This window comes from Podarcis gaigeae, assembly GCF_964106915.1.
Source record: "Podarcis gaigeae genome assembly, chromosome: 2".
Lineage (NCBI taxonomy): Eukaryota > Metazoa > Chordata > Lepidosauria > Squamata > Lacertidae > Podarcis > Podarcis gaigeae.
In genome coordinates, this window is record NC_139679.1 from 32,363,886 (window position 1) to 32,378,189 (window position 14,304).

The 14,304-nt window shown below is 43.9% G+C and overlaps 1 protein-coding gene across 3 annotated transcripts in view; it reads left to right on the forward strand.

Annotated features, from left to right (window-relative positions):
• Nucleotides 1-14,304, forward strand: part of DNAH17 (dynein axonemal heavy chain 17) — a 98,208-nt gene that overhangs the window by 61,373 nt on the left and 22,531 nt on the right. For all 3 annotated transcript variants that reach the window (XM_083727297.1, XM_083727298.1, XM_083727299.1), the window contains 7 exons: nucleotides 2,388-2,621; nucleotides 6,161-6,325; nucleotides 8,052-8,147; nucleotides 8,690-8,907; nucleotides 10,671-10,878; nucleotides 12,670-12,785; nucleotides 13,867-14,059. In XM_083727297.1, the coding sequence (XP_083583423.1) occupies nucleotides 2,388-2,621; nucleotides 6,161-6,325; nucleotides 8,052-8,147; nucleotides 8,690-8,907; nucleotides 10,671-10,878; nucleotides 12,670-12,785; nucleotides 13,867-14,059 (1,230 nt within the window). The remainder of the gene's footprint in view (nucleotides 1-2,387; nucleotides 2,622-6,160; nucleotides 6,326-8,051; nucleotides 8,148-8,689; nucleotides 8,908-10,670; nucleotides 10,879-12,669; nucleotides 12,786-13,866; nucleotides 14,060-14,304) is intronic.

Genomic DNA, 14,304 nt, shown 5'->3' on the forward strand with positions numbered 1-14,304 from the left:
TTGGGTGGGGCACCCCTTTCTTCTGCCCTCCCAGCGGGCTGCCAGGGGGAGACAGACAGACTTGGTCATGGATGTGAAAATTAAAAACCAAAACACTGAAAATGCAATTTTTAAACAAAACGTGTATAATACAGAGACATCAAATGGCTAAACCCATGAACAGTAAAAATATAATGGTATTGTATCCAGCTGTATAAAACATGTCTGCATTCCAAGTGTTCCTAGAACTCCATTGAAGGCTATTGAGAACTGGGCTGAGTTTTCCCTTCTTACTCATATTATTTACCTGTTTTCATTTTGGGGTTGGTTTTTTTTTTCTTTTTCTTTTCACATTCATGACAGGGTTGCACCTTTTTGTTCTGCATTGATTGCAGTAAATATGGCAAATCCATTCATTGGCACTATAGCCATCAGGCTTTGTTTATGCATAGGTTGAAAATATAGCATGCTTATTATCATTTACACCTTGTTTACCTTGACTTCTGTGTTTTACGTTATTACTTTCATTTGCCATCTTTGCACATCACTGTGAGCCATAAATCAGGGCTTACTGTGTATTATCCAGTCACACCCACTTTGGTCCTCCACACTGGGGAGAAACCAGCCACAAACCCTGGCTTACTGTTATGTCCAAACCAGGGGTTGTAGTTTGTTCCACCAGACCACAATTTGTAGGCAAGGTTTGTTCTTGGCTTACTGATTGTGGATTGTTCCCTCTGCCCCAGCATCAGGAGGAGAAAAGCAGCCCTGACAGTCAGCTGTGGTTTATAGTGAGGTGCAAATTGGTCTTTTTCCTGTTAGAATCCCTTTTCACACTAGTGTCTGCTTGCAAACACATAGAAAGGTGAGGTGACTCTGTTAAAAGCCCATCTTTCTAGGTCTTCACCTGGAGCTTTCACTCCTTGGAAATAATCTTGCCACCACATTTATTTATTTATTTTTGACATGTGCAGCTGATAAAACGGAGCGGTACAAGTCCAACACTGATTTTGTTTGTAGAATCTGTATTGACATCAGCGTCCCCTTGAGACTAGTTACTGCTAATACTCACCTACCTTGACTTTTATCTTTTCATTTCCCATCCTAAGCACATTAAACATTAATAGGCACTGTGTTATACAGCAAAGCTCATGTTGCATATTTAAACAATGGAAAATGGGGCAGGCAAAACCTCAGATCCTTAGAGCAACATTCGTTTTGCTGCCACATAGCAGCATTTACACAATTGAATCAGGTGTCAAATATGCACACTGTGGAAACAGAAAGTTGTGGCCCCTGATTTTGGCATAGTTTGTCCCATTAACTGCAGCTGTGAATTTAATGGACTTATTCAAAGTATTCAGGTTTGCACAAGCGTACACTTTGACTAAAGTGCATGTTTTGCTTGTTCTATGAAACGAAAACTAACGAAAATGAATTGAGTCTTAACTTGAGTTTGATTATTATAATTCTTGTAATTCAGCACTTGAAGTAGCAAAAAGAATCAAGTGAAGTCAGTTCAAATGAACAGATGTAAAAATTCATAATGGTTGAAAAAGCAATTAAGCAAAACGCAAGAATCTTAAACAAGACACATTTTACTGTGTGACGTCCAGTTGTAGCCATGAACCAAGTGTGTCCCTGTCAAATAATGTGTATGATCTTGGTGGCTGTTCCTGCTGGAGTTTCCCATAGTTGCTTATTGCATGGCTCCTTCCTAGTGTGCTTAGGGGAGCCCTGTAAATAAGCCAACAAAACTTAGTAGTCGGGGAGCAGAGTACTAGCTTTCTAGGGAGCGGGGACAGAGAGTTCCAGTCCTCTTGAAGCAGCTTGCTGCATTTCTATGCAGGGAAATGGAGGTCTCTGTTCCTCCTTTGCCAATCCGCTCACTTGCCTGCATGCAATTTTTTTGGTCACCTCTGGTGACCAAATACAGATCTGGCTTAGAATCACAGTCTATTAAAGTTTTTAAAAATGTCTCAATTAATGAAGCAATGAAGTACAATAGTACCTCAGGTTAAGAATTTAATTCGTTCTGGAGGTCCGTTCTTAACCTGAAACTGTTCTTAACCTGAAGCACCACTTTAGCTAATGCGGCCTCCTGCTGCCGCTGTGCCTCCGGAGCACGATTTCTGTTCTCATCCTGAAGCAAAGTTCTTAGCCTGAGTTAATATTTCTGGGTTAGCAGAGTCTGTAACCTGAAGCATATGTAACCTGAGGTACCACTGTAAATGAACAAATTCTACCTAACAAGAAAAAGGACAAAATGTATATAAACTGAGATTGCTTGTGAAAATCGTAACTAAATGAACAAATAGCAAGGTTCCACTCTGACAATTCACGGCATCTCTGGTAATTGCCCATTGTTCCATACAATGGTAACTGTTACTCTGTGGTCTCTCTTTCAGAATGATGTCAAGTCCTCCATCAGTCTGTTTATGTCATTTGTCCACACAACTGTCAATGAAATGTCCAAGGTCTATCTGGCTACTGAGAGGCGCTATAATTATACCACCCCAAAGACTTTCCTGGAACAGATCAAACTGTACCAGAACCTGCTTGCTAAAAAAAGAACAGAGCTTATTGCCAAAATTGAGAGGCTGGAGAATGGTTTGATGAAACTCCAGAGTACAGCCTCACAGGTATGTGTGTGAACACAGAATTGCCATCTGTACATTTGTTAACTGTTTTTTAGTGGCTGGTTATTTTCTTTTTTATATAATAATTTTTATTGGTTTTTTAACAAAAAGACAAACAAAACACAAAACAAAAACATATAAAAAACATTTAAAACATGACTTCCCCATACCTCCCTTTCACTGCATCCTTGTTTTACTACTCTTTAGCAACCCTTCAGTCAATTTCTCTAGTAGTTTTCTTTAAATTTCCTTAATGTTAATGTTTACAGCTGTAATTCTCTATTTCTTACCCCCAGACATCTTATCAGTCCTCAATTTTACAACAATTTTTAAGATATATTTTAAATTTCTTCCAGTCCTCTTCCACTGTCTCTTTCCCCTGGTCACGGATTCTGCCGGTCATCTCTGCCAGTCCCATAAAGTCAATCACCTTTGTCTGCCATTCTTCCAGAGTAGGTAGTTCTTGCATCTTCCAATACTTTGCCAACAGGATCCTTGCTGCTGTGGTCGCATACATAAAAAAAGTCCTATCCTTCCTTGGCATCAACTGGCCGACCATGCCCAAGAGAAAAGCCTCCGGTTTCTTTATAAATGTCCACTTAAGGACTTTTTAAATTTCATTATAGATCATTTCCCAAAAGGCTTTAATCTTTGGGCAGGTCCACCAAAGATGATAGAAGGTACCTTCAGACTCATTACATTTCCAACATTTATTATTGGGCAAATGGTAAATTTTTGCAAGCTTGACTGGGGTCATGTACCACCTATAGATCATTTTCATTATGTTCTCTTTTAAGGCACTACACGCCGTAAACTTAATGCTGGTGGTCCATAACTGTTCCCAGTCAGCAAACATAATGTCATGACCGATATTCTGTGCCCATTTAATCATAGCTGATTTAACCGTTTCCTCCTGTGTATTCCATTTCAACAGCAAGTTATACATTCTAGATAGATTCTTAGTATTGGGTTCTAGCAGTTCTGTTTCTAACTTTGACCTCTCCTTCTGAAATCCTAATTTCCTGTCCTGCTTAAATGTCTCATTTATCTGATAGTAATGTAATTTTGTTACAGATAAAGTCCCACTTTGTATCCAAGATCTGTCTGACAGATCGCTTTCCCGGTGCCTTATTCAGGCAGCCCGAGTCAGAGGATTTGACAGTGAAAGATTTCCCATCCAAATTATTTAATGCAGGTTAAACAATGTCCCAGTTATCTTCCCCCCTTCTCCTGCCGGATGGGGGGAGGTCTACGTTCGATGTCAGGTTTGCTGGATTAGAGAGAAGTTTCCCTTTTAAATACAGCTTGCTTTTTCGTTGCTTTGTTAGTCATGCAGATCGGGAAGGCAGACTTCCTTGATTTATACCTTTCCCGTTTTCAGCCGAATGTCAAAATTTTTAGTGTCCCGTTAATCTTATTCTCTTGTTCTTACTCACGGGTGAAGTTGTCAATCTTTAGTTTCAGGAAGGAATCGGCGCTCTCCGTTGATGGCGACGCGGCTTCACTCCACGGGCTGGGTAGCGATTCTCAGCACCGCGCTCACACCCGGTGCCGCTCCGGAGCCTTTAAAAAGGCTCTTTCACAGTACCGGGGGACGCAAAGGTGCCCACCGAATCTCCTTGCTCACAGGCTTCTGTGCCTGTGATTTTAGGGGTCCCCTGCTCGCCGTAGCGGGTCAGACCCGAACTCGTGGAGCAGTCCTGCTTCGGAGCTCGAAGCAAGGACCGCCATTAACGCTGGCGCCGACCGGAAGTCCTTATTTTCAACCAAATTTAACGAGATTAGATAGCTAGTAGCATATTGGGTGCTATATTTTGGTCACTCAGGATTGTGAACAATGCAAATGTTCCGTATTTCACGTTGGGACAAAACTCTAATTTGGGATAAAGGTTGCTCTTTGTGAGATGACTCTCCCACTGCTGCCTCCAAACATATGCTTAAACATATTCCCTCAGTGAAGAAGTTCATTATTCACACACAATTAAAAGTTTTCCCAGATGAACAACCAGTTCATGTTCCAACCACGTTTAATTCATTCCCTAATACTCCCTGCATGTTGATAATAAAGCGATAGCAGGCTCAGATTAGTCACTCCGTGGAGTTTCGTGACTTTGTTTTTCTCCACACGTTTTCTATAAAAGCCAGGATTGACGTGGGCAGCCCAAACATCACAATGGAAGGAGGGAGGGAGGCTACTTAGCACTTTCCCATGCACTCACTTTTCAACACAAAATAACCCATTATCAAACTGCATTTTCATTCATGAGAGGAAAGGCTGGGGGAGAAGGTTGTGTTCCTCTCTGTGTCTTGCTTTCTCTTGGTCCTCAGTTTGCCTAGGTTGGAGGGGAGTGGGGGAAACTCCTTATGATATGCAGTTGGAACGCTAAACCACACACAATTGGATCTCTCAGCAGTTTTTTATTTGGTAAACCAGCCACGCAGGTGCCTAATATAGACTGTGGTTTTCAGGCTTGTGGAGGTGGGTGCTTCTTTCCCTGCTGCACACCTCCTCAATTTAATTCTTCCTCTGAAGCTGCTGTTTAGCCACAGAAGGATGGGAGGGATGGTGAAGATAACGCAAGCCATTTAGAGGAGGGGTCAGCAGGGGGCCGGTCCACTGTCCCTCAGACATTATGGGGGGCCGGACAATTTTTTTTTGGGGGGGGGGGAATGAACGAATTCCTATGCCCCACAAATAAACCAGAGATGCATTTTAAATAAAAGCACACATTCTACTCATGTAAAAACACCAGGCAGGCCCCACAAATAACCCAGAGATGCATTTTAAATAAAAGGACACATTCTACTCGTGTAAAAACACCCTGATTCCCGGACCATCCGCAGGCTGGATTGAGATGGCAGTTGGGCCGGATCTGGCCCCCGGGCCTTAGTTTGCCTACCCATGATTTAGAGCAAGTTGTGCACAGGAGGCAGGGCATATATTACACATTTCAGGCTTGTTGCCGTACTTTGCAGTTGTGAGAGGTACTTAGACAATGACCTACTTTGCTGTAGTGAGAGGTACTTGTAGTGACCTGCTTAGATTATGGTTCATTAGCAATCCTCTTTGTTTTTTCAACCCTTTCCCCCTGTAGTGTTGATTTCATTTTACCCCTTTCCCAACATCTGCCAACACTGTTTGGGGGCGGGGAAATGATTTCACTATAATTTATTGGGCGTTAGCCAGAAATATACTGACTTTTTCACCCACAATTTTTTTTATTTTTGAAGCTTGGGCAAATGGTTTCACAAATCCACTCCACCTTCATTTACCTTTTTATGCACTGGCGCTAGCTAAGCTGCAGCTTTGGCACAATTTTTTAAGAGGTCTAGGCAGCACAATGACGTCATGTCATGAGACAGCCAGTCAAATTTGGCTCTGTGACTCTTATCACAACTCCATTTTAGTGAGAGCAGGAAGCATTGCCTTCACTCTTACTTAACTTCCTGATGATACCAGGTAACCAATCAGATTTGGCTATATGATGATGCCAAGAAGCATATTCAGAGTAAGAGCAATGTTTCCTGCTCTCACTTTTTAGGTTGATGATCTGAAAGCCAAACTTGCTGTTCAAGAGCTGGAGCTGAAACATAAGAATGAAGATGCTGACAAACTGATCCAGGTGGTCGGGGTAGAAACAGAGAAAGTGAGCAAGGAGAAAGCAATTGCTGATGAAGAGGAGCTGAAAGTGCAAGTCATTAACACCGTATGTACAACTGTTTTCTGCCGTTAATGATGGCTGCATATATTGCAGGCGATGAGGGAAAGGGCATGAGGTTAATTAGCTGAAGGACAAGGACCTTTGTGTGAGAACCAGGTTCGTTTTTACAAAGCATCTTCTGTCTATAGCACATCAAGGAACTATCTAGTAAAGGTAAAGGGACCCCTGACCATTAGGTCCAGTCGTGGTCGACTCTGGGGTTGTGGTGCTCATCTTGCTTTCTTGGCCGAGGGAGCCGGCGTGCAGCTTCCAGGTCATGTGGCCAGCATGACTAAGCCACTTCTGGCGAACCAGAGCAGTGCACGGAAACACTGTTTACCTTCCTGCCGGAGCAGTACCTATTTATCTACTTGCACTTTGACGTGCTTTCGAACTGCTAGGTTGGCAGGAGCAGGGACAGAGCAAGGAGAGCTCACCACGTTGCGGGGATTCAAACCGCCGACCTTCTGATCGGCAAGTCCTAGGCTCTGTGGTTTAACCCACAGCACCACCCGCGTCAAGGAACTATCTAGCTTGTTCTAATTCCTGGAATCCTTTTTAACCACATGGTATTATTGTCCAGATATGTATTTTTGGTGGGGTCAGCCAAGTCAGAGGCCCAGGATTGCAGTGCAGTCCCAGTGCCATGCTGTCCAATCCTCTGAGGGAGGCAGAACCTCCTGGTAAAGAAACCACACAAGGATAAAGCAAGGGTGCAATGCTGGCTGTTCTGTTTCAGGTTCTTCAGCCTGTTGCTCCCAGTCTCCATTTTCCCCTAGCTAGAACCGGCACTGCTTGTTATGATCAACTACAGTACAAGGAGAGGCTATACCATTATATGATATGACTTTGTAAGAAATTCAGTCCACCTCACATTTAAACATAAACCTACCAAATCCACACCTTCTGAAACAATATACAAACTGAAACGCAGCCATCCTTCATAATTCACACACTTGTCCAAATTTTGCAGTGCAGTTCTTCAGCCAAATAATATGTACAAAAATACACCCGATAAGGTAAAAGTGGGGAGAAAAATGCATATATTTGTGAAAATAACACAAAAATTCATTATGTTAGGATAAGTTGCTTTGCAAAAATGTATATACAGTGGAACTTTGGTTTTCGAGCGTCTCAGAAGCTGAACGTTTTGGTTTTCGAACGCCGAAAACCCAGAAATAATTCTTCCATTTTTGAGCACGCCTTGGAAGTTGAACAGCTTCCGAGGCGCGTTTCTCAATATTCTCAATTGAATTTTCCAACTGCCCATTGCGCCTCAGCTGTTGAACGTTTTGGAAGTCGAACGGTGTTCCAGAACGGATTGCGTTCGACAACCGGGGTTCCACTGCATTAGGCACAATTATATACAAAATTGTGTGTATTAAGAGACATTTGCACAAAAATGCCTATTTGTTGTTGGCTTTAAAAAAATCACAAACTGGTGTAGAAAATGAACTTAAATATGGAAGAATGAGAAAGTGAGAATAATTTGAAATGGCCAATTTGTCCTGTCCCAGTTTATATCCATGTTCAGAAGTGATGCTTGGTTTTTGAACTTTTGTTTGTTCGTTCTTAGTATAACTTGTGAAACTGCTCCCCAACAACAAGTGAGGGGAAAACAAAGAAATACGGACTTCAGGATTTCAAAGTTTGCTTTTATTTCAAAGCTGATTGGCCTGCATAAACAGTTTTGTTCAAATGTTCATATTTTGTTGGGAATTTTTGCCCGCAGAATGTAACAGAGAAGCAAAGGGCCTGTGAAACAGATTTGGCTAAAGCTGAACCAGCTCTGATGGCTGCCCAGGAAGCCTTGGACACTCTCAATAAGGTAAATCCTTGGAGCATTCAGCTGCTATATCCTGTTGCTTTTGAAGGTAGATTTGTTTAAAGTAAGACAAGAGAGACAAAAGTGCTGTTCTTGGGGTGCTCGATTCTCGTCTCAGTGATCACCTCCAGGCCCTTTATATTTTCAGATTGCAGAGTTTCTCACAGTATTTTGAAACTGCAATTGAATTCTTGCCACAAATTATTTTGATATAAAAATAATGAGCACTAAAATGTAAGGTAACTTAAGCCTCCACGGTTTAAGACATTTTCTACAATCTTGATTAAGGGTGGAGCTGAGAGAATGAGCCTGTGAGCTACTTCCCAAAAGCTCCATGCTTTCCAAACCACCCATAGCACCTGTTGCCACGATCATTGCCCACCTTGCCAAAAACTCAGAGTTTCAGAGCTTGGTTTGGACTCTTAGCTCAATGATTTTTTCCCCTTTCATTGCCAGATTTACAGTTTGGTGGCTAGGTGTCCTGACTTACACTCTGGAAAATCACTGTTACTGCTGTCTCCCCCCCCCCCCTTCTACTTTTCCAGAACAACCTGACAGAACTGAAGTCTTTTGGATCTCCCCCAGAAGCTGTGGTTAACGTGACAGCAGCTGTGATGATCCTAACAGCTCCAGGTGGCAAGATACCAAAGGACAGAAGCTGGAAGGCAGCAAAAGTCATGATGGGCAAAGTGGACAGTTTCCTGGATGCCCTAAAGAAATACGACAAGGAGCACATTCCAGAGAGCTGCTTGAAAGCTTTCAAGTAAGAGGAATCTAAATTTATGGTCTTACAACCAACCTCAATTCCTACTGTCTGCTCATTGGATCAGAGGTGAGAAAAAGCAGGGCTGTTCCTCTCCAAGGGCCCATCCCCACCGCCAATCCCATTTTGTGCCCCACACTCAGCTTCTTCCCTTTCTGCGCCAGCATTGGTCTGGCCTGTTGAAGGTTAGCAGCACTTTAACATCAACCAACAAAAAGCAAACACTTGTTTCCTAGTTGCTTGCCCAGGAGTGAGACTGTGTAACTCCACCAGTGTCCAGGGGTCGGCCCCTTCTTCCTCCTTATGCTAAAGTCCTATAACAATATTGTCTGTAGGATTTGTTGTACAGATTTCCTCCTGTGAATTCAAGCCACCAGCTTCAATGGATGGACAGGGCAAGCATACGTGTAATGGTTCCTAAGGGGGTTGCTCGTGCGTAAGCAGGTGCCTATCTTCCTGGCTGGGTGCAAACACCTGTCTGGGCTGCCAAAGTGAACCTCCTCTGCCCGGACAGCCACTCGCCCATGGCTGACTCAATCGCTGGCAGAATCCGTGAGTGGGCGTTTCTTAAACTTTTTCCAGCAAAGAAGTTCTTTGACGCTTAGTCTCCGCCTACCCTCTCTGCGCGGAAGCCTCCTGCGCAGGGAGGGCGTGGGCAACGGAGGACCTCTAGTCTCTCCGCTGGTCCCAGGCAACGAGTCATGAGACTGCCTCGCCACTTCCATCACCAGCCCCCCTTCTCCACTGGTGCTACACTGATTCTCCTCCCCAGAAGATGGGCTGCTTCTCCCGATCCCTGGACGCCCTCTGGAATCCCTCTGGGCTCCGCGCTCTCCCTCCAGTACTGATGGCAGTTCCCTGACAATACGAGAAGGGGCAACCTTCCTCCCAGCATAGTATTTTGCCCAAGATCTGCAATGAATGGTGTGTAGTCAGAGTCATAATGTAAGAAGTGCCCTGCTGGATCACACCAATGGCCCATCCTGTTCTCACAGTGGCCAGCCCCTAAGTTCTATCTTTTTATTAAATCCCAACAGTTGTTGTTTTTGTTTAGTTGTTTAGTCGTGTCCGACTCTTTGTGACCCCCTGGACCAGAGCACGCCAGGCACTTCTGTCCTCCACTGCCTCCCGCAGAATGGTCACTCATGCTGGAAGCTTCGAGAACACTATTCAACCATCTCTTCCTCTGTCGTCCCCTTCTCCTTGTGCCCTCCATCTTTCCCAACATCAGGGTCTTTTCCAGGGAGTCTTCTCTTCTCATGAGGTGGCCAAAGTATTGGAGCCTCAGCTTCAGGGTCTGTCCTTCCAGTGAGCACTCAGGGCTGATTTCCTTCAGAATGGAGAGGTTTCATCTTCTTGCAGTCCATGGGACTCTTAAGAGTGTCCTCCAGCACCATAATACAAAAGCATCAATTCTTTGGCGATCAGCCTTCTTTATGGTCCAGCTCTCACTTCCATACATCACTACTGGGAAAACTATAGCTTTAACTATATGGACCTTTGTTGGCAAGGTGATGTCTCTGCTTTTTAAGATGCTGTCTAGGTTTGTCATTGCTTTTCTCCCAACAAGCAGGCGTCTTTTAATTTTGTGGCTGCTGTCACCCAAATCCCAATGGTGCAGCAGTGATTTAGCCTCAAATCCCCTCTTTTATAGGTAAATGCAGCATACAGAAGTGATCAGCTGTATGATGTGCCTTTGTAGATCTTAACTGTGCTTTTCCTTCCGCCCAATGCAATGCTGCTTTGTAACTTTCTCGCTGCAGGCCATTTCAAAATGACCCAACATTCGATCCAGAGTTTATACTGTCTAAGTCCACGGCTGCAGCTGGTCTGTGTTCTTGGTGCCTGAACATTGTTCGCTTCTATGAAGTCTACTGTGACGTCGCTCCCAAGCGCCAGGCCTTGGAAGAGGCTAATAATGAGCTGGCAGAAGCGCAAGCAAAGCTCACGCTGATCAAGAACAAGATTGCGGTAAGTACACCATCACCTTGGCTCGATAAAATGCCAGCGCCCCCTTGTGTCCCATCAAGTAAACATCACTGTTGAAATTGACTGGCATTGAGGAAGGAAATTATTTAACTATGAGCTTGAGAATCACATGTGGCATTTTCCTGTGTCTGTACAAACTGAGAGCTGACATTTCAGCTATGTGTGCGAACTGTAATCTGTCTCCAGTTCATGACTCAAATGAGCATATAAAGAACCTTGCTGGATCTGATCAAAGGCCTCTCTAGTCCAGCATCCTGTTTTCCATTGCGTCCAACCAGATGCCTATAGGAGGCTCATAAGCAGGAGGATGTGCAGGCAAAAGCCCTCCCCAGCAACTGTTACTCAGAGGCAGGTAGCATACGGCCATCGTGACTAGTAGCCATTTGCTAGCTGCTGCATTTGTCTAATCCTCTTCAAAGCCATCTGAGCTGGTGGTCATCGCCACATCTTGTGGCAGGGAAGGCCATAGGTGTTAACCAGGGGTCAGCAAACTTTTTCAGCAGGGGGCCACTCCACTGTCCCTTAGACCATATGGGGAGCTGGACTATGTTGGGGGGGTGGGGAATGAACGAATTCCTATGCCCCACAAATAACCCAGAGATGCATATTAAATAAATTAAAAATAAAATAAAAGGACACATTCTACTCATGTAAAAACACGCTGATTCCCGGACCGTCTGCGGGCCGGATTGAGAAGGCGATTGGGCCAGATCCGGCCCCCAGGCCTTAGTTTGCCTATGCATGGTGTTACCTATGCAGCGTGGGAAGAAGTGCTTCCTTTTGTCTGTCCTGAATCTCCTGCTCAGTGTCTGCTGTTACTGAGTAGGAGTGAGAAATGCATAATTTCCACAACATGTGTAATTTTTAGTTTAATTCTTAAGTTTCTTTTCTTCTATAGCAGAAGCCCTAAGCATAGCCTTTTCTTGTTGGGGACCTAATCCACCTTGCAGCCCGTGTTTTTTTTCAGGGGGTACACAGTACTGGCACCTCTTTTTGTTGTTGTTAAAAAGTGTGGCACTTACTGTAACAACTTCATGGTGAGTGCCAGCACCTATTTTTCTAGAAAAAAAAGCACTGCTTGCAGCCTCTGGTTTTAAAACTGTAAAGCTCTTTATAACAGCTAAATGCAATTAAGGAGACTTCTGGACAGGAGTTTGTTGTAGAGTCAGTGGAATCACGCACACAAGCCTTTTGCAAGGTCTGCACTTCCTGGGAATTTAAAAAAAGGGAGTTCATGCACATGTCCCTAAACACATGATTGCATTGCCAGAGAACAGAAAAGGGGCAGGGGAAGAGTGTTTGAGGGAAGAGACAAAGAAAACTTCTGGATAGTTTCATAGTTCTGCCCTGATATGTACAGCAAGCAGAGTAGAACAGCAACGAAGATCTGTGACTGAAAAACATAGCAATGTGCAGAAGCTAACGTGCCAAACAGACATGCACTGTGATTCCTGTTCCGTGTACCTGTGCTCATGGGAGCGGCTTTTATCTGTGATGCATGGAAATGATTCTCGCAATCCTCCTATAGCTGAATCCTTAAGATGTGGGCCCCACAGGGAGTATGCCATGGAGAATACTTCCACATAGCTGTGGGTACATATGTACTGAGTGCCAATAACAGATACTTATTGGCATTTTCAGAGTTTTAAGGCACAGCTTGTTAAGTACGGTACTGGCCCACTAAAACCAATAGTGGGGTGCACCCGCTGAACACGTGCAGCAAGCAGACTTCAAAGTTTCTATGAGAGTAACAGCAAACCCATTGTTTTAAAGGATCTAAACGCCAACTTGGCCAATCTGACTGCTGAATTTGAAAAAGCCACAGCCGAGAAAATCAAATGCCAGCAAGAGGCAGATGCGACAAACAGAGTCATATCATTGGCTAACAGGTAATATGCACTCTCTCAGGAGCATCCTGTGCTGGTATAAGCTAGTTGCCACTACGATTCACAAGTTCACTATGAGCAAAACATATTATGCGGAAGGTCTGTGCTTGATCTCCCACCATTTTATTCACGAAACAGAGCTGAGTGGGTCACTGTTTCAAAGATAAAACACCATCACAATTAACAAAATGGCAGTAACTGTGCAATTGGTATGATCTTTGAATCGCTCGACCAATCAAGCTGTAATACTCTTTCTGTGATGTTTACAAATCTGCTTTTCCAGAAAGGTCAAAAACACGATAGTCATAGCTGTCAACTTTTCCCTTTTTTTAAGGGAAATTCCCTTATTCCGAATAGGATTCCTCGCAAGAAAAGGGAAAAGTTGACAGCTATGACAATAGTAGTGGCCCTTAAAATAATATAAGTCTGGAAGCAGTTAAAAGAACCTCAAACACTGCATGTTCATATCATATAATTTTTGTGGTTCTGAGGGGATCACTCAGTATCTGGAGTCAGCAGTACTGGCCTCTTGGTCATCCCAGCTGGTAAGAAGAAACTTGTTGTTCTTCTCAGCATGCTGTGAACCATTTCCTGAAAATGGAATACTACATTAGAGAGTGAGTCAAAGATGTGGAGTTTATTTAGAGAAGCTGCAGTTATGTTTTTTTTTTGGGGGGGGGAGACTGTCAGTTCAAAGGCAAGCAGTTCCTTTTGTGTTATTATGGATCTTCTGGTGATCGAGATCTTAAGTGATTAGCATATAAAAAGACTTCAAAAAACGGCCACTTTCAGTCTTGTCTCGGAAATTTCACAAAATGTGCAAGGCATCTCTCAGTAGTGGCGGCCAGGTATCCCAGGAATGTGTAGTTGGAGCTTGTGCTGCAGCCCTCCAGCCTGCCCTGCATTTGGAAACTGGCCCTCATCATGCAAAAGTTGCCCACCCTAATCTCTCAAAAAGTCAACATTCCAGGCAGACAGTTAATCAGTTTCTGGGAATGTACGGGCCTAGCATCAAGGCAAAGGCTGGCCAGAACCCCAGGCTGCGCTAACCAAATGTGCATCTCCTTTCGAAATGTTTATTCAGGCTTGTCGGTGGATTAGCTTCGGAAAACGTGCGTTGGGCCGAGTCTGTGGAAAATTTCCGTGAGCAAGAAAAAACTTTGTGCGGGGATGTGCTCTTGATTACTGCATTTGTTTCCTACGTTGGCTATTTTACAAAAAAATACAGGACTGAGCTTCTGGACAAGTTCTGGACTCCTTTCCTCCAGCAGCTAAAGGTGAATCTGCTCAGTGCCGTGTTGCACTAGGGCAGCTCTGAATAAAGCTCTGGGACATAAATATAGAGTAATATATTTGGGGATGCATATCATATCCTGGTGAGCCCTGCTTCCGTTTTCCAGGAAGTAGGATCCTGATCCCCATGGCCAGCCAGACTTCAGGTGGATTCCTCTTGGATATCACTGGCATCAGGTGCCTGAGACTAAACCCCTTGGGCTTGATGGTTTATTTTGATTTGTTTTAA